The sequence below is a fragment of the Vidua macroura genome, chromosome 12 (assembly GCF_024509145.1).
Source record: "Vidua macroura isolate BioBank_ID:100142 chromosome 12, ASM2450914v1, whole genome shotgun sequence".
Taxonomy (NCBI): domain Eukaryota; kingdom Metazoa; phylum Chordata; class Aves; order Passeriformes; family Viduidae; genus Vidua; species Vidua macroura.
In genome coordinates this window covers 8,290,712-8,316,226 of record NC_071582.1, presented here as the reverse complement: position 1 = coordinate 8,316,226, position 25,515 = coordinate 8,290,712, and the positions used below count along the sequence as shown (strand labels likewise).

Sequence of the window (25,515 nt, the reverse complement as noted above, 5' to 3'; positions counted from 1 at the left end):
AATTTTTAAGACTAAGATTATCCATCACTAAGATAAACAGTTACAGAAAAATCACAATCACCAAGTTCAGCAGCTTCCCAATCAGGTGCATAAACGAAATGTTTAAAAACCATATAAGGAAGAGTTCAACTCTGTATTTTAAAGCTGGTACATACCCAGCATGTAATTCTACAATCAAATCCTGTCCTTATACATCCGGTCATACGGATAATTAGAAATAATAAACAATGAAATCAGAGCATATACACAACTTTGAAAGAAGGACTTTCCTTCCAAAGAAGGACTTCCCCATATTCAAGACATCCATTTCTCTCTTCAAGCATCATTGTCTTAAAACTGTAGCTAGGTTTAAACCTGGCACAGAATGAATTTATATTTTAAACAGTCATAATCAGGAGAAGTACAACTGTCAAAGTTTAATCACTGACTGCTACAACATCCAGCATCCCAACAGCCTTTCCCATAAAAAGGATGAAAAGATTACTCTGCTAAAACAGTATTTATATACTCTTCCATTGAGGAAAATTCAGAATCACACTATCAAAAAGCCTTCTGACCTATTCAAAATAACTGGTAAATTGGTCTGCCTAGATGCATATGAAGCCCTGTGTTTATCACATTTCAAAGTTGAAAATGCTCACTTCAAGACTGCAGAAAATGGCTTAGAAAGACCTTCAGGAAAACCAAACAAACAGTACAAAGAGGGGCAGAGTAAATCTTAATCCATTTCTTCTTTCCATCTGCTTTTAATTCTGTAATTCTTTTTCATTTTTAATCAATTTTATCTTTTGTATTTACTAAAATCAGATATATTACCCTTAATGATGGTAACTATATTCCTTTTACTCCTTTAAACTAAAAATGGCACCTGATTTCTTTTTTCTTCAATGTATACAACTTTTCTCTCTTTTTTTAAAATGCAGACTTCTATGAAGAGAATGTTTACAAACAGATTTGAAATTCAAGTTTTATGGATATGAAAATTATTAGATAAAATACTCATCTAAGTGTGACTCATATATAAAAGCAGATGAGAGTTTAAATGTATTAGATGCCTTATTAAAGTTTAACAATAATCTAATACTGATACTAATTTTCTCCACATACTATTAGAAAATTCCTGTTTAAAATTGCTGCACTTTCATCCATTTAAAAAGTGTTATACTTACCATAAATGTGTCCAGTGTAAATATGGGAGGTATCATAATCAATTACTTGGTTTGATATTTCTACTTTAAAGTCATCACTAAAAAGAGATGTATCTCTCTTCATTCGAAGGTTGAATTGTCTAAAATGAATAAAACAAGACAGTAAATTGGCACTGAGCTTCAGCTACAAGAGCACTAAGTACTTCAAAACTACATTTTTGTGCAAACAATTTGCAGGCCTTGTAAGATTTTTCTGTACAAAATGTTTGTACTGTACAAGAATTAGACCAGAGCCTAGAAGGATTTTTAAAGCAAGATTCTTTAGATGCTTTTTATATAAGTAGCTAAGTTTACAAGATTTAAGCCAGAAAACACATTAGACTTAAACACACAATTCTAAAGTGCTGACTTGGACTATACACTTGTTCCCAGTCCTTCAGAAGACACTCAAGTAGCTTAGGAAAAATGCAACTATTTTACTTTACAGCACTGTGAAGCAGAACAGATAAAACCAGCTTTCACTTATTTTACATTTATTGATGGCACTTAAGATTTAAATAACTTAAATGAAAGGTGAATTAATCAGTGTTTCAACTGAAACTCAAAAAATAATATGGGCAACAATATCTAATAAATATACTCAAACTGGTAGAGTTACATGAACAAGTATGTAAACAGCTCTATTCATTAAATGATTGAGTTCAGTCGCAACACTACATACTTTAATGAAAATCCTACTGCCAATCTTCATATGAAACAGCTTGCTTGTATGACAACAGGAGTTTCATTCAAGCAAGCAACATAATTGAAGTGTTTTAAAATACCTGACATTATACAAATTCATATGTGTGACAACCATTAGCTTGCTTCAGAATTTCATTTGGTATTATCTTAAACTTTGTATAAACATTTGTGCAAATACAGATCACAAAGTTGTTGAAACTTCAACCATTCCAATTTTAGTCTTGATTTTCCTCCTATATTTTTCCTTCTCCGCACAATGATGAAATTGAAGGAATATTATAGTTACGTCACCAATTTGTTACACAAAAAGTAACTCTGGTAAGTTGAGTACTTTTGGATTTGAGTCTTCATCTAAAAACCATGACCATCAGAGCTGACCTTCACAGTGAAAGTTAGTATCCCAGTATGCGACCAACAGAGTAACTCAGGCAATTAAGAGCCACAGTGTAAAGCTGATTAAATCTAGTTACCTTTTACTAATGAGCTGAAGCATACACAAAGTGTATCTTCAGTTTCCACCTGCACATTAAATATGACACTATAGTTATAAGTATTTTGAAACATTAAGATGCAAACTTCAAGATCAAAAAAAAAGTCTTGCCTACACTTAACACCTGGGAAGGGCTGTAGTGACTCATGTTGACTATTCTGTATGCAAACAGCATTTCACAATCAAACTATATTTATTATTACTACCACAGTGTTAATAAAGCTTCAAAGCAAGTACTCTTCTCTGGCAACGTGTCACAGGTATCTACTACGAGGTTATGAAACTCTGAGATGTGGCTGGTAGATGGGAAGGTTAAACTTCTGCAATTCCCTGAGACTCAGGCTTTGTGCCAAGCCCAGCAGTGCTCCTAGCACAGTTCCAGTAGAGATGTATTTTACAAGGAAGATCCTCGTGTTACAAAGGAAGGATCAGTTCATTTGAGCACCTGGATACAGGCATCACTGAGACAAGAAATAAGAATGATTGTTCTTCACGTTCATCTTTTTACTACCTCTGCCACAACAGTCCTTTAAAGGCAACCCAGAGGCTCATGAGGAAGAGGAAATAACATGAACAAGCAACCCAGAGACACATGGTAGGACTGAATGCCACAAGATTACCCAACAGATTTTTTGAGGGTGGGTGGTGGGCAGTGTGGGGACTTGAAGCCGCTTTATGTGGCTCTCCTGGGCAGAAGTTAAAAATTAACAGGTAGAAAGAAATTAAGACCAACACTGATGAGAATATGACAAACTTCATTTACATACTTGAAAAAGTTATACTCACTTTGGACGTAATACACTGCTCAGGGTGTTACACAGACTTGAGCTCCATTTTGAGCTTTCCTTGTGACTGAGTTGTCACACTCAAGGATGGATCAGACTCTCAGTGCATTTGAACTGAAGTGAAATGGAAAGAGATCCTGGACCCATTAGAATCTCTTCTCCCTTCTCTAGTATTTGATAGAAGACTTCATACCTTTCCTCATGGAAGGAAGTTTTTTGGGAAAAATCCCTCACCCTATATAGCACTTTTCTTTCAGAAACGTATACATAATTTCTTTAAAACTACATTATTCTGGTTGTATTCATGTATGTTGCAAATAAAACTGAGCAGAAGTTGTCTCTAACACCCACCTGCAGCAGCAATTTTGAATGGCTTTGAAGTACACAGTGCAAGAGAATGCAGGATTTCTGATGTGTTAACTCCCCATCGATACTGGCAAAGTGAGGGGAAAAAATCCCAGGACCTGATGTCAGCCTGAAAGTTGGTAATTTACCAAGCTTAGCGTAACCCCAAGACCATGGATGGACGAGCCCTAGGCCTGATCTGTGCAGCCACCCAGAGTATCCTCAGCTGCTGCTCTCACCCTTACAAACCAGCAGGACAATCGTGGTGCAGTCATGGGCTCCCCTTGGTGGCCATCTAACCATACTTTAGGGCCAGCCTTGAGTTTTGCCTACACATCCGACACTCCAGGGCTCGCTTTTGGGGGAAAGAGGGGCTCAGTGGAGTTTAACGAAGTTGGGAATGGTTGTTCCTTCTGTGGGATACCCTTCCCTCAACATTACCTGTATGTCACTTCAAAATGGACTGTTAGAAGTTATATGTAGCAAATTTGAAGTTTCGCTGGTTTAAAATTTGGAAGCCTCTGTTTATGCTCCTTTAATTTTTACCCTCTCCTTGCTTTCCATATTGCTACATAATAAACACTAAAGATTCTAACCCCTTTTGTTGATTATCTATCTTTTAATAAAATCAGCTCTATTTGCAGGATTAGAGAACTATTACAAATTCAAAAAAACTCAGCTGTGCTTCACACTAACAATTCTCTATTTGATTTCTTAACTTAGTTAAACTATTAGATAACCTGATAATCTCTCAGCTATTTTTAAACAGGTCTTTTCTTAGTCATTCAAACATGCTTGATGAGAACAGGATAATCTGTATAAACTGTTCATCTTCTTAATAATGAAAAATTGACAAATATTCCTTTACTTTTCCCCCACCAAAGGAGGAAAGAGATAACTTGGGACTGTGGGGAGGAAAAGGGCTGGGGAGGGTGGAGGAGTAAACAAGCATCTATTCATCTCTACTTCCAATAATTAACAACTTTAGCACATCACCAAACTTCAAACATAAATTCTACCCTGGCTTAAACCTACTAATTTCATGATTCTTCTGAGGACAGGAGACTCCAGGGAAGTTAAATGAATCTGTCTATATAATTACTGAATATGGTTTCTAAATTAGCCACAATGGAAGAAACAAGAAGCTTCAAATAAACTTCTGACAATTATAATTTGCAATTTACAATGCACCAAATTTTTAGTGCAAACTAAGCTATTCCTTAGCCTAGCTACACACCAGGCAGAAGATTAAACTAATTTCAGAAAAATAATGCCTCTTTTATTTACATACTTTCTACCTCACAGAAGACACTTCCCAGCAGTAGCGATCTCTAGAACAGAATTAAATCAATTAAGACCAAGTTTTGACCTTGCTTATTTGTTACTGCTTCTGTTTTCCACAGATCTGAAAACTGATATGGTAAGAAAACACTACTTAGTTACTATATGGTTGCCCACTTGGTTGTAGACCGAATTTTGGTAAAACTTTTACATCTACATATAATCTGCTTTGACAATAAACTACATCTTATATATTAATGGCAGTACCCAAAAGACTATCAAGAGGTACATTTTTATTTCTCTTTAGCTTACCTCAGGGAGACTATGTCAAATTTGCAAGTAACACAGCAATTCAGTCATAGTTAAAGAAGAAGTTATAGTTGAGAGCATCACACTTAGCTAAGACCCAGTACTTTCCCATGGGCTCAAGTTATGTTATCCTAAGCTCTAATCAGAGCAAGTACTTGAAAGAAAGAAAAAAAAACCAAGCCATGTTTTTATGCTACTAACATTTGGTAAAGGGTATATAAAGGCTTACATGCAAGAGTTAATGCATAATCTATGACTCCATTTCTTTTTAATATGAGTTACCTCCTAAGATCAGTGATTTCACCACAATGCAATGTCCAGTATATCGGGTAGCTGGTACCAAGTCTGCAGACTGCACACAAGTGGCAGAAAAAGCTGTTATCTGGCATAAAAAAATGGCACTTGGTGCTATCCCTTTTCTGCCTTTCCTCAGTCAAACTGCTGTACCTGGTGACAGGCCCACAAAATCATTAAGTGACATGGGGAGGTTGTTGAGAAAAGAGAAAGGGAAAAAAGGAGATGGAAGAGTTACTCCACAGCTGAAAGAAGTGGCTGGGGAAAGGAAACTGAAGGGGATGAGTTGACAGCAGTATGTAACATGACTTCAGTACAAGGCGAGTCCATTTTTAGGTTCACAGTCTTTTCTTCCCAGTAGGAACCAGAAAAATCCTTGCAGTGGTGGCTCCATCAGCCTCCTCACAAGCTAGCATCTAGAAAATACTGTTCTGCTCAAGGTGCAAGTCTTTTATCCTTCCTTTTCCTACTTAAGAACTCAAAGACTTTCTTCTTGGAAAAAATGGAAGCAGTGGGGGAGGGTCTGTAAATGAACAGGGATAATAACTTGAGCTCTTCTTTCTAACTGCTTCCATGAGGCATCCCACAATCTACTCAGTTCCCACAAGACTGTCAGACTCATTCCAGCTCTGAACAATAGTAAATAGAAGGCAGCTTAACAACCTAACACTGGATTTATACTACCCACAGTTCTACAGAACCATCACACTCAAAGATTTTTTTTCATTGTTTTAACTTACTATTAAACCCACACAACATATTTTATCACTTAATTGATAATTCCCACAGTCCTGCTACTTACACGAAAGAAAACTTATCTTTGAAGCAGCACATGATAGGGTCTCCAGGTTTATCATTCTTTCTTTGATCCACCTAGATGCACACAGAATCATCCCCTAGTAAGTGTTTATGTAAATCCCTATCTCTACAGTATTTCAACACAGCCATCCCAGCTAGAATGCTTGCAACTTATGTTTGTTTTCCATTAGCACCTCTAGGAGACACTTGTGGTTATTCAGATGTCTTTCCCGACCTTCAGAAGCCAGACTTGCTAAACTTGGTATTCTAGAACACTACAATGAGAGTGCAGCCTTCATTCCAAAGCATTTGCCACTGATTACTCTTGATATGCATAGCTGCAAACACAAGCTAGCTCAGCTAAGAGAAACCATCCAAGTAGGATTACAAGAAGCTACATGTTGGTTAATTTCCCTCTGAGAAAGTATCTCCCTGTCCTGAAGAGGACAGTGTACAGATTTTAAAGGCAGAACAGCCTTTACCCCAGGTTGACTTTTTTTCCCCTTTCAGTAAAACTTCATTGGGAAGTTCAGTACAGAGCTGACTTCCTGGTTTCCTGCTTAGCAAAAATAACCTTCCAATTTCTGTTTACATGAAGTTGACTATTTATATGCAACGCCATGTTCTAACAAAAAACAAGGTATCAAAAATCAGAAAACAGGTAAAGATGTACTAGAATACAAGCACAAGCAAAGTTACTACATGAATTCAAACAATAAAAGTAGTTGGGAAAGAAGCTTTGTTAGTTAAACAAGTAAAGACACAGAAGATAAATCCACTAGCTGATATATGAGCACATAGCTTGCGTACATTCATTTAAATATACATTTTAAGAACATGACTTTCCCAGAGCATGGCTGTGTCTACTAAAGTTTGCTGGCCAGGGAGTAGAGCTGTAAACCATTAATACCAATTTAAGCAGCACAGTGGAAATGCTGCACCTTGGCCAGGCTGTCCAGCCAGTCCAACACCATTGTGTCTCCCAGACAAACCCAAGGCAAACATCAAATGCTTTTTTTTTCCTGAGGGCTACACATAATCCAGCTCACTGTATTTAAACTCATAAAAGGCAAGACATTTAACCTGCAGTTTCAGCCTCCAGAATTTTTTAACTTCATTTCAGTTAAAAAATGTGTAAGAACTTAGGACCCTTCTTCGCAGTTCTCTGCAAGATAAAACTGCTTTACCTACAAGTACCAGCATAGGGTGGGTTTGGTTTTGGGGTTTTTTTGACAAAACAAGTGTAAGAAGTGATACCTGATTCACAGGTGTCTTGTCTGACAAGTTATCTGTCAAGGTATATAACTTGAAAGGTCTAATAGAAAGGTAATGATTGAAGAATTGCCACAGAGCAGTGAATAATACTACAAAGACTACATTAACAACTAAAGATATCAAATTTTTTTTCTTTTTCAAATTCAGGACAGCCTAAAATGAGTTGCAGTAAGTGAATCTTGCAAAAAATTCACTTAGTAAAATTCATGAAAATAATCTTCCGAAGTCTCACAAAGCCAACCAGTAGGTTCTATTTGATGACTGTTGAACCAACCTACCTAAGAAGTTGAGCTGTTTAGGGGTGTGTGTTTAAGTGCACATGGAATTGAAAGAGACACAACATACATTTTCAGATTAATCCAGTAATACTGAGTCTGCTTTTTGTTCTGACAGGCTCATAGAACACAGAAGGCAGACTCATTTCATGAATTGAGCACTGTGCTGTATGGACAATTTAAAAAGTACTTAAATTAAATGCCATAAAAAGAACATATAGTGTAATAAAAACCTTAAATTGACAATATAAAGTCCTCTTTAATGCAAGAGTAACTAGCTCAGTTACTTCAGTCCATCTCAGCATGGCAGCATGCTCAGAATACCACTTTTAAAATTCAGCTTATCAAGTATTTCTCTGCAGGTATCCTCCTTTGTTTTCATAACCTACTCAAATATGGCCAACAATGATGTTGTTTAAACACACTTACCAGCTCTGAGTAATGAGGGCAATATGAATGATTACAGATTACTACAGAATCAAGAATTAAAAAAAAAACCCACAGACTTAATTATGAACTGAAATTTTGTGGTCCACAGTTTCCCTATAAGGACTATGTACAGACCATACATTCCTACAAACATGTCTGAACAACTTACAGTATTTCTTAAAAACCAGAATTTTAGGTAAAATCTACAGAAAAAAATATAGCTAAACTGTAAAACATCATAAAGAAATTCCTGACATATCCTTAATTTAATAATAAGCATGTGTTATCATGTGTTCAAGCACCTCATCAAAATTCAGCTGTTCACTCAAGTTGTGTGGGCACCTTTCCCAAGCAAGAGTCATCAACTAATCTACAAGTGTTGAAAGAGGGTGTGGATGGACAATTAACAGGATCAAGCAAAAAATTAGGAAGCATAAGTTATTGGTAATGTATTAAATAAAAAGCTGACTGAAAATAGAGTTAAACAATACACAGACATAATTTTTCCCTTCTGAATGCATTAGCATGTCAGGAATTCCCAGTTCTGTCACTAGGTAAAGAATTACAGTTAGAATATCAGACATCATCCAAGTTTTTTAAGCTCTGTCCTCAAAATCACTATGAAGTATTCAGCATATTTCTGACATTCTACAGTGGACAGGAATTCAGGTCAAGATATCCTATGATTAATATATTGCAAATATTTGTACTGAAAAAAGGAAGAAAACTTTCCAGTTTCTCTGCAGGGGAGGAGTTGCGTCCAGTAAGTAAACAAGTGCAAGTGCACATTTTGTGATCAGGTGCAAACTCTATAAAATCCAACATCAGTTTAAGTGATGTCCCAACTTCATTTTTGAAACTACTGACATTACCTTGACATGCAAAAGGAAGTTACTCTATTTAAAATGCTTCACTGTATCTCAAGCCAGTGCCAAAGGCATTGTTCTTCTTTGAATCAATCCATGTATATTGGGGAGTCTGTGCTATATTTTGCTTTTTGGGGGGAAGGGCTGTGGGATGGGTTCAAAAACTGTTTTATATTAACCAGGTTCCTGGTATTAATACTGGGCATTCATTAACTTTGTGTGAGCCTTCCCTGGACTCATAGGGCACCTTAAATTAAATCACACCAGAACACTCAATATGAACTGGCAGGTGGAAGAGCTCTGATCACACAACCAAGATCATTTCAAACCTTCATATTCCTTCCAAGCTGAAGCATTATAGAAATAGGCACATTTTGCACCACTGGGGAAGCAATAATGGTGATTAATCTAATACACGGTTTATTAAAAAGAATTAATAAGGATTTGTAACTCAGTTTCAGCAATTGTAATTGTCCTACTAAGTTAGTATTTCAGCATTGAATACTGTGGCTGGTTCCATCTAGTTCATTGCATTTACCCTAAGAAATTGTATTTTATATTACCAAACAACAAAGATTTTGAAAAATTTCTGTTCTGAGCAATATATTGTGTGGTGTCTAACTTTCAGTTAGTTAAACAGAGAAGGTTTCTCAGTGATGGCACATTATACATTCATTTGTAGAATTACTGAATCTGGAATGAAAAAAAGGTAGTTTTGGGTTTAATTCCATCATTTCAGTATCTAATTCATTATTTAACTATTAGCCCATAGTTAAATGGTCCCTTTAACTTGGAATAAATACGTAATATTTAAATTGTGTTTTTATTTTTTCCTTTTTCAACAGAAGGGTACTACAAGATACAGTTCTTAAATCTAAACAGCCCACTGAAAAGAACAGATGCTACTTACACAATCCTAAAATACTGGTAGCTGCCAGCCATTTTCTGGACAATGAAACTGTAAGTCTGATGAATGCTTATCTGGCATATGTCAGCACTGCCACTGAAAAGGCTGGTACTGCATCCTCCCTCTCACCACTGCTGCTTAGTTCTGCACTCCTTAAAGCAAATTTGCCTCTACACTAAACAGAAGAACCAATTAACCTCATTGAAAAAGAAGCAGCCAAATCACTTTCCCATCTTGACTGGCCACGTGAGCAGCAGGTGCTTCCTCTGGCACACACCAAAAGATGAAGTTTAGAAGTTCCAACTGGTCACAGAGATACAGCCTAAGAACCACTGTGGCCCAGCTTCACTTGCTGCTGCCAGCAGAAAACAGCAGTAAATATTAGGACAGCTTTTCCATTGTTTCCTGGCTACAAAACACAGCCATTTCATCAGAACCCAAATCAAAATACTGTCGTTTCAGTCCTCATAACTAGAAGCTGTTTACTGTCTTTATTAAGTGAAGGGGATGCAAGTTGGACAGCTGTGTGCCAATAAACCACTACACCTGGACAAACCCTAACGGACCATTTGGTAAAAGGTCATTCAAAAAAGATCAGGTATAAGTTTCCAGAACCTCAACTCTCATGTTGACTGAATGCCTTTAAGTTTCACCATCTGTTTTTAAATGCCACAGCACTTTAAAAGTCCACAGCCTACATCTACATTGTTCAAGTGTTCTGCAAAAGCTTTATTTCCTACCTTCACACAAAGTAACTCGAATACTTGATAGAAAGGTTTTACTTTTGTCCTTCTCAGTGATGACATAAATCACTTAGTTATTCACAATAAACCAGCTGCAACTGCAAAAGCCAATCCTATTTATGCAGCTTCTCAAACTGCTACACCTTCAAAGCAAATAAACAGACTCTGTGAAGTAAAACCCAATTCACTTGATCCTTCCTAATTCATATTTAAAGCAAAATGAAAATATTTTGTAAAAACATATCCAAATTGATTAACAGGAGCTTTGGACTAAATTTACATCCTGTCAACTACCCTCTCTTCGGCAGGAAGTGTTAGATGTACCACAGGAAACTACCCAAATCCTAGATTATGGACTGGTTTGACCTTACAGTCAGTTTCCAATCAGCCTCCTCAGTTAATGATGGATTTGTTCCTCAAACCATAGAGATTTATGATCAATTCCACATATAAACACCAACATTTTTCTTCATTAGTAAGATTTGACTAAAGTCTGGTCTTCCTCTGTGAAGTAAGAGGGGAAATTTTTTTAGACATTATCCTAGGTGCAACTACCATTTTTACAGGATAACGATTTTCACCCCCCGCCACCACCACGAGAACTCAGAGACTAAGCCAGCAGCTCTATCTTACAGAAGATTATTATGGGATCCTTACCAATGACAAGATGAAACTGCTCAAGTGGCCTGAAATGTGGCCTGGTCCCAGCAAGAGTGGTCTCATCCTTCTTCTATCACTCCTTCAAGTCACACTGATTCTTTTTTCCCAAATAATTTTTAGACAGATTAGTTCCCAGATGCTATTCCTTGCATGGCTTTAACACTAGCAGTGTTAGCACAAGGATGATGCTGGGAATGTGGTTAGGCATGTTTCTCTCAGCAGCAGTGCACACTTCAGTGAGCTTAAATTATCCACCAGCCTGCAGCTTAGAAGTGGCAGCATTAGGCTCAAACTGAACTTCACTGTCTTGCAGTCTTGCTGGAGATTTAGAAGTAGCAAGGTTTACACTGTGAGGAGCCCCTGAAGCATTCTACTCTACAGTCTTGTTTATTAGAACAATTTAAAAGGGAGAACTAGAGACTGCCACTGAAGTTACAGCAGAGATAGCAGCACTATGACTCTTCTTTAAACAATAAAATTCCTTGGACTAAAAATCACACTTGAAAACATGGTTTTAAGGACAGGACTTGAAAGTTCAGGATTTGGGTTGTAGTTCTATGGCATTTAGAAATACAACCCTAATGCTGACCTTCTGGGAGCACGCACTGAAATTCAGTCATTACATCAGAAACCTCCAGGAACAACACTTCATTCCCTGAAGAAATGACAAGCTGGCACAAAACCAAAACACTTACTCAAAAAACAATATCCCAAACAGATTCAGGAGACCTAGGTTTACATTTTCTCCGTTAAACTTCTTTTGTGCTACATTTGGCTAACAATTATTTATCAAGTTCTAAATACTTAAATTGTAACTGAAATAACAAGAAAAACAAGGGCATTACACATTCCTGAAATATATTAAAAGAGTGGTGCTGCAAAGGAGGGAGTCATAGAAACTAAGATACAGACACAAATATTTTAACTTTCTTCCTCTTTCTCCTAGGTTATACAAAAAGCAGGCAATTCCAAATTGCAATGAGATCTTCCTAAGTGAAAACCTACAAATTATACTTCAGTTGGTCACATGAAATATCTAACTTTGTACTGGATCTTATATGTTAAATACAAGGCAAAACGTGTCTTGTAATAGAAATCATCTTTCCCTATGTCAAATAATTTCTAAATTTCACACTAGCACAAAAAATCAGATAACACCAGTACACACAAAACAAAACATTTTTGGCCTATTTTGTAGCTTCAAATGCAATTTGAAATGTTTCTTTTTCTCAGTTAAATTTCCTAATGCAGTTTGGCTCAATTCTTAAAAAAAAAACCTACAAAGAAAAAAACAAACATATATGCAACACAAAAGTGCATTATAAACTCAGAATCAACTACCATTCTGCTCTGAGTATGATTCCATTATTTAAGCTTCGAAATGTATTAATAGTTACCATCAGATGTTTGATGAAGTGCTTGCAAGTAACCATTTCATACCTAAACTGGACATGAGAGAAAATACTTCATAGAAACTGCAAACAGCGCAATGTGGTGTATTCTAGCTAATGTTATTGTGGTGGTTGTATTTCATCCTTTCCATTTCGCTACAATTAAAACACATGAATAAAATATTTAAAGCAAACAACTTTTAAAATATCACTAACCTTCCATGAGCATGGAAATCTAGGCGCAAGAACTGCTCTTCATGTGACACTGCTCTTTTGGCACGCTGGTGTTTTTGGTGTAACAAATCCACATCATAGGACAGTCCTTCATAGTGTCTAATGTACTTATTTAGAGGATTTCCATACTGGCCTGAAAAACAGAGACAAGCAAGGTTACAGCCATACTACCAGGCATGGCACACCTGTAGTGCAAAGCAGTTGGTAACAAGGACCCAAATTTCACATTATATCCATTTTAACTTATTTTTCTCCTTTGTACGCATCAGATTCATTCTACTCTAGTCCCACAGACAGGACACAAAATCTGCAGCTACAAGTGCATCAGATGGGCCTTGGAAAGCATCTTCCACTTGAATTTCAATCAAAACAAGTATAGTTCATTTACTCCAAAACTACCCCACAATGCAAACTACATCACTGTCAACAGGAATGCTTGAGAGATGCTTTAGAAAAGCACTCCTGATTCAAAATAAGAAGTGCAACAGCTGAATGAATATCTATCTCTTTTCAGGTTCCCTGAAATTGTGCTTCCAACTTCACACTGCAGTCATGACAGCACACTACCTGCTCAGAATGTTTGTATTCTACATGTGAAATATCCAGGGAAATTAAGAGCAAATCATGCCACCTAGCAATACCTTTTGTGTCACATGGAATGTTCTACCACATGGAAAAGTTTTATTAAAATGTATCTCCAGAGATGTAGATTCAGTTCAGTCTATTTTGTACAATTCCTTCTAGGGTAATATTTACGACTTATGTTAATATGAGTTCATGGCAGAAAATGTGGAAGATTTTGACCCTCCTATAGTGATGTAGTATGGATGAGAGACACTAATCACCAAAAAAGCCCAAAATATAACTTGTGGAGAAAACCAGAAGAACTCTGAATTATGCAAGAAGAAACAATACTATCTCATAATCAATTTAACTTCAAACTAACCTAAATGTTAGTTCTCAGGCACTACATGTGGTATTTTTCTTAAGATACCTAAAAAGATGACCAAGTAAATTAATACTTTCAAATGCATTGCTTGCATTTAGCAGCCATGTGCACAAGATGATATTGCTGTATCTATTTAAAATTCAATTAATGCTATACTGCAGAGAAATCACATTCATATTTTCTCCCATTACTGTAGGCTTCTGCAAATGTTGACTCTTCACTGTTAACTGCAAATACTGTCCAATAACAAAACTTCATTCTAATTTCCTCTCACTCTTAGTCTCAAAATACATGTCTATTCTCAATCAGCTTTTCAGAAAGGAAAGTGACTTATGCATCTTAAAATGTTTAAAATGTGTGGTTCAAGAAAGTCTACATTAATTCTAATCCCAGTAAGACACAGGACCATTACAAAGTTTCAGTAGCTAGCAGGAGTTTTGAGGATGCAGGATATTGTCTGTGTCTGCCGCTTCTCTCATCACTTCAACATAATCCCTCCAAAATGAACCATAACACCTCCTACAACCCAAGAACTTCTATAAACCAAACCAAATTGGCCTGAGATCATGCACAATATACATGTGCCTGACTACAGATACATCCTTTCCAATTCCAGGTGTATGACCCAGAAGTGTCAACATTTAGGAAGACAAACTTAAAAATTAATTGATATAGGCTAAAACGTAAAAGTTTTAATTGCTAAATGAACCTGAATCTAGAATGTTATATTAATAACTCGCTTTAAGAACTTGATCAAAACTAGTCAGTAAGTACACTGCAGAATTTGTAAACTTCGGTGCTTCAGAATCATCTTTACATTTTCTGGATGGAAAGCTTGTAGGAAGCTTTTAATAATGCACTCCTTTAATTGTTACAGACCATTTTTCTTCTCAGTATTTCAAGATACACTTTGAACAGCTTCAGGCACCCAGAAAGAAAGTTTTGAAGTGTGACAACTTACTGAAGACTCAGTAACACTTGGCACTCGATCCAGGTCTCATGACCACGTGAAAAGATGAGAGACAGCATTTAACTGAGTCACAAAGAATAGTTTTTAAGTGATAACTACTGTGACAAGACAGCAAAAGACTACTGACATTAGAAGTTTTATAACTGTTCTCTCTGCTAAGGAAAAGCAGAGGGTTTTAAGCAAAGATCTTTCTTCTTAAAAAAAAAAAAAATAATACACTTGGTATGATCACACAGGGAAACAATGCTTTCTTTTCCCCTTCTCCAAAACTTAAAACTCCTTATGTTTTAAGTACTCTCATAGTAAACACTTAACACAAACACTCCTGCTGCTCTCTTCTTGCTTAAGCAGAGCAGCTGCACACCACCTAGAGCATTATGGCTTCTCCAAAAAGGGACTTAAGGCTTTAAAATGAACAGTTTCACTTCCAGAAGCCTCTATAACATCAACATTGCTATAGCATTCAAAGTCTGCAACTGATCACACTCTCCTTGTAATCAAACCAGCTACCTATCAAAAGAGATTATCTTCTTTACAAAGGTAGCTTAATAAATTGCTCAACCTTGGTAACACAAGAATCTATAGAGGATTCTGAAACAAAAGTTCATTAAACTGGAAAGAAAACTTCACTGAGGTACATGAGGCAGGTAGAACTGCTGGCTCCAGTTCCTGTAAGTAAAAGACTGCATAAAAAGGAAGAAGTCTTTCACAGAAACTGGAAGCGGCACACCCCAAGAAATCATTATGATATCACATACCAGATCCCAACCTCTGTTACAAACTACTGCCGTTATTTTCTGTGAATGAAAAACTAGGAGTTTGGATATTTTTAACAAAGATTGCATGACAAAGATCTTTTCAATTAAGGATACAGTCAGGAAGCAGTAAGAATCAAACCATGAACACCTAAGTGTAGTTTATGGGAACCACTCTACAAATGCCATGTGTCATGCTGCCATCAACAAAACAAAACAGCATGATGCCTTCCAGGCAATCTGGTGGAATAAAACAACATTACACTTCACCTAAACACTAAGCTAGGAGACAGAAACCCTTTAGGACACAGACATCAGAGAGTGACAAGGGGATGGCATTTGAACTTGACAGGATAGTCTTCCAAAGACTTGCTAAACTAGATGTGGCATTTCCTATGACAAATTCCCTGCAGGAATGAAGCTTTACTCTCACAGCTAAGAACCAAACACCAGGAAGGACTCAAAACAGAATCCAGCAGAGCATTTAGGCAAATGTCTCAGTGTGCCAATCCCTGTGAAAGATGTTTTGTGTGCGAGGATATACAGCTCTTCAGGATCCCTAGAGAGCTGTGAAGTATCTACACTTGTTGTTGTTGTGAACACACAAATCCCACTGGACAGGTATGGAGTCTGAGGCATGTACTCTCACCTTCTAACCAGCCTTATGCAAAGGCTAAATTGGATCACCCATGTGATTTTAGCTGTAAGTTTCCTGGCACAAGGTGAGCAGACACATGTACCAGTTGTTTGGTGGTATGTGCTAAATGATTTCAGTTGGTTATTTCCCCAGAGAAAACCATGAAGAGCTTCTCCCCCCAGACAAACCTTTCCCAGTCTGCAGGAGAGAAGCAGCACCTGCAGCACATGACATGAGCAAGGGAACACTTCAGCCACCTGGATCAAATGGGATGCATCCAGGAGTGCTGAGGGGGCTGGCTGACACCAAGGCTTCCATCACCTTTCTGAAAAGTTACTGTTAGAGAGGGGAGTTCCTGACAAATGTCATCCTCATCTTCAAGGAGGAAGGCCTGGAGAATTACAGGCTGGTTAGACTAATCTCAATATCTGTGACGATTCTGGAGCACATTTTTATGAAAGCTAGCGCCATGCACAAAAAAATTACTAGTAATAAACAGTACTGAAAGTTCACCCATGTAAATATAAGTATCTATTAATTTTATACACATCACTATAAAACAGAATAACATTTAACTTCCCATAAGAGGATAAATCAAAGATGCAGTGTTCTAAAAGATGACGTTTGCATTAAACCACTCAGATTAAGACTTGCATGACAAATGCAAATAGCTCAAGCACAACTCAAGTTTGTTAGTGGGGTGGAAAAAAGCACAGAATACAACTTAACAAGAGTATCAGAAATTGTTCAGAAGCCAAGCTAACTCACCAGACAAGTCTTATTACTGCAAGCATCATCACTAATTTGCAGATTTAAAATGCCAGCATGTGATAAACATCTTGTAGAGAATTATTATTATAATTTCAATTAAGATAAAGCAACTTTTGCTTCAAGTTGTTTTCAACATAGAGTTTATCCATCTTACAAAAAAGCTCCATTTATATGGGACATTAAAGAATGTACACTGCATTCAGATTTAGCAAGGCAGAAATTCTACCATATACCTCCTGACTTGGACTTCTCCAAAGAATTTATTCAGGCTGTTGTTTCAAAACTGCCAGCAGAAGGGCAGGCCCTGCTGCCCTTTTACACCTACTCTGTTTCCATTCTTCTCTTGCACTGGTGCTAGATTCAGCTGAAAAAAATATTCTCTCTCTTCTGGTCAAGTGAGGTTTTGGTGAAAGAAGAACATGTAATCAAGAAGTCAGGTCAGGATCATTTCCCTTCACTGAGACCTCAATTTAGGGCACAGTCAGACAGTATGGCAACACCAGTGCAAGCACATCTCTGCTTTTTATTGACCTTCTTCCCCCCTCCACCCTGTGAAAGTCCCAGTTCTTCTTCCCCATCAGGCCTGGGTTTGCTCAATAAAGCAACTCTAGTTACACAACTGGCAGGAACTGATTAGTTTTTTTTCTTTGGATTGACTTCTCATGCCAGGAGGAGAGGTGGGAGTGCATGGCCAGGGCAGGACCACCAGACAGCAGTAACTCAGTACAGTGGCTCTGCCATACTGCAAAAACAAACCTTTGGATGTTTTAAAAGTATAAACACGCTGCAGTCTGAGGCTTTTGGGCAACACTATTTGAAAGCAACCACCTAAACACCTGATTTTATTTATTTTTAATTACCACAGACATTTCTGAAACAACCATCTGACAGCTGTCTTGACTAGGCACTGTCTTAGCCATAATGCTTTTATTTTAAAAGCCAAATAAATGCTGGAGGCTGAGTGCTGCCATATTTATGAAGGCTACTGTTGTTCTCAATTTATAGTAAGAACACAACTAAATCACTCAAGATGCTGATAGCTCATAAATGCCTTCCCACAACTCCCCCATGTGTCCAGAAAAAAAGCAGAATTTCTCCCAGGCTCACTGGGAAATAGGCAGTTCAATATCCAGCACCACAAGATACAACTTGGAAGTCTTAGCAACATAAAAAGAGCATGTTGTACCAGTGACAACAAACTATTTATCATAGATTTGCAATGATATTCAGCATTTCATCAGCCTAGCCAAAGCGTGGTCACTCTTGTTAAACACAAGCTTGTCAGAGGCCTCAACAGTTCTCCTTTGTGTTTGCTATTGCCCTTTCCCTTTTTTTTTTTTAATGACCCTTAGGTAGAAGGAGAGGTTAAATTAGTTATTTCCATTCCTCTGTGAACATCGTTATGTATGGATAATTAAGTACTGATTAATTTACCTGCATGCATCTTCATCACGTGCAAGAAAGCATGCTGCAGTCAGCTGCCAATAATACTGCCCAACCTAAGCACCACTTTACACACATCAAAATTCATGACAGCACCAGTGAGTGAAGAGATACCTTAAGCCAAGCAATTCCAGGGGTGTTGGGAAAACGCTGAGATTCACTTAAAAAAAAAAAAAAATTCTTAAAAGCCAGGGTACATATACCCTGTCTCAAATAGACACCATATACCAGAAACTAAATTCTAGCTTTCTCTAATTACTAACAGAAAGAAAACAAAATAAATGGTGTGGCTTTTCCTTCTTATACTACTGAAACAGTATTCAAACTGACCTGCTGGACCACTGGTTTTATGAAGGTAATATTTATGCAGTGGAAGCAAAGAAAGCAGAAGAAAACACCAGAAGTGATCTAATACCAGAACCTGATCAAGAATGTTTCTGGACCTATTAGGCCAAACTTCTGATAACGTGTCTGCTTTAACCACACAGAGAAAACCTACCAAAAGCTGTGAAGCAGCCCAAGACAGACTCTGCAGTACATTTCACCAGTGCAGCAGCACTACTGATTGCTTTTGATTGCATTCCCTTCACATAATTTTAAGAACAATATAAACTAAAACTGAAAAGAATTTTTTAGAGAAAACTAAGATTTCACTAAAACTTGTCAAATAAACCATCCAAATTATGCTGTGCCATTTTCTAGAAGTTGATTTTATGATTCATACTTAGCTGTGAGCTAATATTACAGTTGGTTCTGTTAATCTATACCTTTATCTCTAAAGACTATTACAATAGAATATGTAGTGTCCACACAGTACACAGGCACAAGGCCTTGTATAATTCTGAAAGAGTTGAAACTTGGGTATCCCATAAAAATACTCCAGTCTTAGACCAAACATGCAAACCCCTAATTATTCTTAAAGTGCAGATTAATGAAATCTCCAAAATGATTACTATTTAATACCTTTGTGGCTTAAAACCAGACAACTTTACAGATAAATGTAACTTAGCTTCAAGATCTGTGTAAAATTAATGAGACCAGATGCACTGTACAGAAATGAAACGTAAATTGTTGGGGTCTTTTCAGTCCTTTCCAGTTTGCACTAGTCTCACAGTAACTTCTTTAAGAATCATGAACTTGTCCTTTCCACACAGATATTAATGCCTGCCTAGAAGGAAAAATACACAAATGAAGAACCTTATTTTTCAAAAAATAAAAACATCTGCAGTATCTAAGAAACTCTAGAAATGTGCACACAGGTAAAATAGACCTTTCTAAACTTAAAAATCTATTTTTAATTTAACACAGAATTATGGCAAATCTTTCATAATTACATTCCAACTTTTACCAAAAATGTTCTACTGGATATTTTAGAGATGTGTATTGGCACTATCACTCGATTTCTATCCAGCATTATTATTCTTTCTTTAAAGATTTACCTGCACTGCTACACACCAAAGACATGTACTTCTGCCAACTGCTAGTGAGGTGTGCTTCTTAGTGCCCAGAAATGTTGAAGGTGCCCATTCTTCTCTCAAATTAAAAAAATAACAGGAATTTCTGAATTACATTTCATGAACTTTCTTCTATATATCCAGGGGACTAAACTTTTCATTTTTACTACGACTTTTAAGGCCTGCCTGGAATTAAACAGTGAAAACAACCCTTACAACTGGTTAATTAATTTGAGTTAGTTCTGTGCCAGCACCATTTAGTTCAGAAAACAAAGATGCCTTGAAAGCATGCCAACAATTAAGTCTGAAATATCTCAATAGTTTACAAGAATTTACAAAGAAAAACCTAAATTCTTTGATGCATCCCACTTCTAATCATCTAAATAACAGGATGGCTTCTGACCATGCAAATCACCCTGCTTTTTATCTCACGGCTTAGCCACAAGCAGAACCTACTGAAGTTTCCCGTAGTTTGATGTTACTTTTTGAGAATGTGTGGAAGACCAGCATTTAGCGCTAGCTTCTTTGTTAATAAACCTACATATTGATGCACACAGAGGCAGAGCCCAGATAAATCAGAGGTGCCAAATGAAACAGAGGAAACAAGTCTTTATCAGTTGTTCCACCCACAGTTCTCTAGAAACACCCTCCCAAGTTCACCCTTTCCGAAACTCTTTCTCTGTACAAAGTCGAAACTATTTTCCCTGCCATGATTTGACCAATTAGACATTACCAGGCGCAGTGCAGAAACTGCCCAGTTCCTAATGCCGAGAAACAATTCCTAACGGGAGCCGATACAGTTACACGTCCCTATAAACACAAGCGAGTTTTGCCCCGTCCTGGGAGAGCTGAGACCCTCCTGGAAGTCACGGTCACGCTTCGGGAAGAACCCGGGCTCCTCTTTTATTTCCTTAAGCTGAACTTTCCGCCTGCCCGTCCTTCCTGGTTTCGGGAAGAGAGAAGCGGCCACGAGAGCAGGGAGCCGGTAAGCGGCCACCGGGACCGGGCGGGAAGTCCTAAGCGAAGGAAGCGGAGCCGGGAAGGGAAAACAAACACAGGCGAGCGCGGAGAGAGGGACCCGAGGGGGGGGAGAAGAGCGGAGGGCAACTGACCCGGTCCTCGGCGGGGAGAGTCCCGGGGAAGGCGGGGGGGCGCCAGGCCGGCCCCGGGCGGCGGAGGAGAGGCCCGGGCGGGCTGAAGCGGCGAGCGGAACGGGGTGCCCGGCTGGCGGCCCAGCCGCGGCCCTGGCGCCGGGGCGCCCCGGAGAGCGGGGCCCGCCGCCCCCGGCCCCGAGCGCCGGAGACGGAGGAGAGAGAGAGAGAGGGAAGAAGGAGGGAGAGAGGAAGGGAGACGGCCCCAAACCAGGGCCCCGCGAGGCCGGGCGGCTCCTCACCTCCAGCGCCCGCCGCGCAGGAGCACAGCAGGATTATCGTCCCCGCCAGATCCATCTCCGCCGGGCGCAGGCCCCGCCGCCGCCGCCTACCCACGGCACATCCGCCCCAGACCGGCGCCGGGCGGGATGGGGAGGGGCGAGCTGGGCGCCTCCCTCCGCTTTGTCCCCCGCCGCTCCGGAGGACTGTTCCCGCCCACGGAACGGCCGCGGCTCGGCCGGGATCGGCGGCTCTCCGGGCAGCGCCGCCCCCCTCCCTCCGCTCCGCGCGCCGCCGCTCCCTCCGCCCGCGCGCGCGCCAGACGCCGCCGGCGGGGCGGGGCCGCGGGACACGCCCAGAGGGCGCGGAACGCCCCGCCCCGCGCGCAAGGGGGCGTGGCCCGGCGGAAGGGGCGTGTCTCTGCGGACACGCCCTGGGGCGGGCCCGCATGATGGGCGGGGTCTCTCCCGCCGCTTCCGGCGCGCCCCGGGCCGGCGCTACGGAGCCGTCACCGCACCGGAGTGCGAACACACCGCTCGAGCTGCTGTCCTTTGTCCCCTTACCGGATACATGGCTTTTCCTTGCCGAGAACTAATTTACTTTTCGAGTTTTGTTCTGGTTTCCTTCATCCCCTTACCAGACACACAGTTTTTTCTTGCACAAACTAATTAACTTACTTTCAAGAGTTTTATTTTAGGTCACCGACTTCTCCCGATGCTCTACATGTTGTGAAGTGTTGCAGTATCCCCACTGAACAGGGACTTGTCATTCTGAGACTGTCTTGAATAACTTTCACAATTCAAGGGTACAGGAAAATCCTCCCGTGGAAATACAAATGTGAGACATCTGAACAAAATGTTTCCTCCCTTGTTTGTCCTAATGCTAATTCTTCCATCAGCTGTGCCACCTCAAAGATTTTTTATATTAGAGTTTGTGCCAAGTTTCTCAGTTTAATGTCAGCCCTTTATATTTGTGCTTTTCTATTCCTATTGCTGTGTCATAATAAAAAACAACTTCCCTCTGAACACTGATACAGGTGAGAAAAGGTGTTATGGAAATGCACATGGAATGTAAAATTACAGTGAATGTACCTCAGGTAAGGCTGCAGAAGTTGATGCAAGTGTTTACAGACTTCAAATTAGAGAGCTGCTGAGAATAAAATGAGAGGATATATCCTTATCATCCCAAGACTATTTAAAATTTGTGATTAAAAGCTGAATATTTCTGAAGGGAGAGGAGAGGTTCACTGGGGTAATGTCTGAGTAATACACCCACATTAATTCTTACGGAATCACAGAATGTTAAGGTGTTCGAATGGATCTTAAGGAACATTTAATTCCAGCCCCCTGCCATAGACAGGGACGCCTCCCACTAGACCAGGTTGCTCAAGACCTTATCCAACCTGGACTTGAACACTTCCAGGGATGGGGCATCTGCAGCCTCTCTATGTAACCTGTGCCACTGCCTCACCACCTTCACAGTAAAAAAAAAGTCCCTAATACTTAACCTAAATTTCCTTTCTTTCAATTAGTCTATACAATCAAATTGTTGAAGTTATCTATGATACTCGCCACAGCCGTATTTTTTATAGTACGACTGTCTAAGAAACCGCAAGGAAAAGCACCGAGCACCCTCGGGAGAGCCGGACTCACCTGTTTCCCTCCCCTTCCCGCTGCCCGCCCCGCCCCGGGGCCCCCCCCGCCCCGGGCCCCGCCGTGACCCGCGGCCGCTCCCCCTCCGCCCGCACGTCCCCGGCGGGGCGGAGCTGGCGCCGCTGCTGTGATGGCGTCGCGGGCGTTGCGGGCGGAGGCGCAGCCGCTGCGGTGCCAATAGAGAGCGGAGCGGCCGGGCCGGGCATGGAGAGCCTGGCGCAGCCCCCGCCGCCCCCGGGCTCGCTGCAGACGGGCGGCGGGGGCGCTGCCAGCCGGCTCCGCCTGGGAGAGGCGGCGGTGGGCGAGGGCGGCTGCAGGGAGGCCGAGGAGGGCGGCGGGCGGCGCAGCCCTTCCCCTCCGCCGGCCCCCGCTCCCGCCGCGGCCCCTCGGACCGCGTCCCCCTCCCGGGCCGCGGAGGGTGGTGAGGCGGCGGAAGGCGCGGCGCTGGCGGTGCCGGAGAGTCCCGGAGCGGCGCCCGCCTCGGAGAGCGGTCCCGCGGGAGCCGGCTCCGGGAGCAGCGGCGCTCCCAGCCCGCCGGGGGAGGAGTCCCGCAGCCTGGACTCGCTGGAGTCCTTCTCCAACCTGCACTCCTGCTGCCCGAGCAGCTCTGAGCTCAACAGCGACGCCGACGAGGCGGTGGTGGCGGGGGCCTCTTCGGGGGGCCCGGCCCCGGAGCCCGAAGGGGACAGGCCGGCGGCGGGCTCCCAGCTCCTCTCCACTTCCAAGGAGCGCTTCCCTGGCCAGTCGGTCTATCACATCAAGTGGGTCCGCTGGAAGGAGGAGAACACGCCCGTCATCACCCAGAACGAGAACGGCCCCTGCCCGTTGCTGGCCATCATGAACGTGCTGCTCCTGGCCTGGAAGGTACCGGGCGGGCGGGCGCCATGGCGGGGCCGGGCGGGCGGTGCCGCTCGGGCAGCGCGGGCGGCTCGTGTGGCGCCGGCAGCGTTGGGGGCTGCTGAGCCGTCGCGGCGTGAGGGCACCGCGGGAAGTTTGTGCTGTTTAGGACAAGGACGTTGTCGAGAACGCTGGAGAGGAACTTCTGTCAAGGGCATGTGGCGATAGGACAATGGGGAATGGCTTTAAACTAGCAGAGGGCAAGTTTAGATACAAGGAAAAAAATTCTTCCCCGTGAGGATGATGAGGCACTGGCACAGGTTGCCCAGGGAACCTGTGGATGCCTCATCCCTGCCAGTGTCCAAGGCCAGGTTTGTTGGGTCTCTGGGCTACGTTGTTTAGTACAAGGTGTCCCTACCCATGCAGACGGGTCTGGAACTTGATGATCTTTCAGGTCTCTTTCAACCCAAACCATTCCGTGATTCTTTCAAGAAATATTTCAGGCTTATTTCTGCTGTTAAGCACATGTCTCACATATAGAACTTGTAAAACAAATACTGCCGTGCAGTATGTTGCCAATATACTACTTGGATGCTACTGCCACATACGGATTTACTTCGTTGTCTTAAAACAGAAATAGAATATCTAGATGTTGTTTACTAACTTGAACAATATATAACATATAATAGTACAGGTTTCTAGTAAGTAAAGATTACTATTTATAGCACTAAGCACATAAGTGGTATTTTTGGAAAATAGGTTAGTTTCGTATAATAAAGTATATGTAGAGTTGTACGAAATGCAGAATTGTACAAAATACGGACTTGTACGAGTAACTGTCTGAGTAATAGGAACACATTCATACAGTTATGCAGTATAGATTGTATTTAAATTAATGAATAAATCAGGTAGTGATCAAGTAAGCTTTGCGACGTGGAAGTTCTTGTGCTCTGTAGCCATTGTGGATGGGACTTCCCATAGTCTTAAAATATTTTTTCCCCAATCTTTTAAGTAATTAAGTTATTAACACTTCTGTGTGAAAGGAGTATCTGTTGGAGGAGAGTCGTAAGGTTGTGTGCATTGCAAAACAAGGATGAGGGGCATGTCTCAGGAAATGCTGGCAATTCAGCCCCGGAAGCCAGAAGAGCTGATAGAATAGAGTCCTGAAATAGGAAAGCTTTACAGGAATAGCTTTTATGTTGTAGTAGCAAAGGGAAGAAATTTGGTATTGGAAGAGTAAGCGGTTGTTCACAGTGTGACAGGTTACTTAGGAAAAGGTCAAAGTGGAAATTTGTTATGAGAAGAAATTTGTTTAGATGCAGAAGATTAATGCTCTTGGTTGAGTTACAATTTCTACACATTTATCTGAGCAAAATAGCTGAGACATCAGAAGGAAAACTCTGGGTATAGTGATACTGGTATTTAAGCATTAGTAAAAGCAGTAGAGGGAAGTTGTATGTGACTTTAAGGTATTGCCTTATGTAGGTTCTGCTATCTTTAAGAGGGTGTGAATGTTGTCACAGGCTTCAATACTGAACACTTGCTTTCTGTGCTCCCTCTTTAGCGACTATGGGTGACTTGAAAAACTTGCCATTCCTTATCATTTTGGAGGGGGGGCATTCAAAAAAAACCTGTTAGTTACAGGATCTTCCTTTTTAATCTTTGATTTAATGAAAGATGTAAATGGGGCAGCGCTGGTGCTG

General features: G+C 40.6%; 2 protein-coding genes across 3 annotated transcripts in view; one reads left to right on the top strand and one right to left on the bottom strand.

Moving 5' to 3' along the window:
• The window catches only part of ADAM10 (ADAM metallopeptidase domain 10), a 42,709-nt gene extending 21,137 nt beyond the window's left edge, over nt 1–21,572 (bottom strand). Inside the window, exons 1-3 of one of the 2 annotated variants that reach the window (XM_053988581.1) lie at nt 21,347–21,572; nt 12,957–13,107; nt 1,170–1,288 (exon numbers count right to left, since the gene is read on the bottom strand). In XM_053988581.1, coding sequence (XP_053844556.1) covers nt 1,170–1,288; nt 12,957–13,107; nt 21,347–21,401 — 325 coding nt within the window. In that variant the 5' untranslated portion in view covers nt 21,402–21,572. Of the gene's footprint in view, nt 1–1,169; nt 1,289–12,956; nt 13,108–18,490; nt 18,586–21,346 lie in introns of those variants that run through there. The other variant, XM_053988582.1, reaches the window with a different exon arrangement.
• A 1,544-nt stretch (nt 21,573–23,116) lies between these two features.
• MINDY2 (MINDY lysine 48 deubiquitinase 2) overlaps nt 23,117–25,515 on the top strand; it is a 32,182-nt gene continuing 29,783 nt past the window's right edge. The window contains exon 1 of the mRNA XM_053988031.1: nt 23,117–23,839. Coding sequence (XP_053844006.1) covers nt 23,180–23,839 — 660 coding nt within the window. The 5' untranslated portion in view covers nt 23,117–23,179. The remainder of the gene's footprint in view (nt 23,840–25,515) is intronic.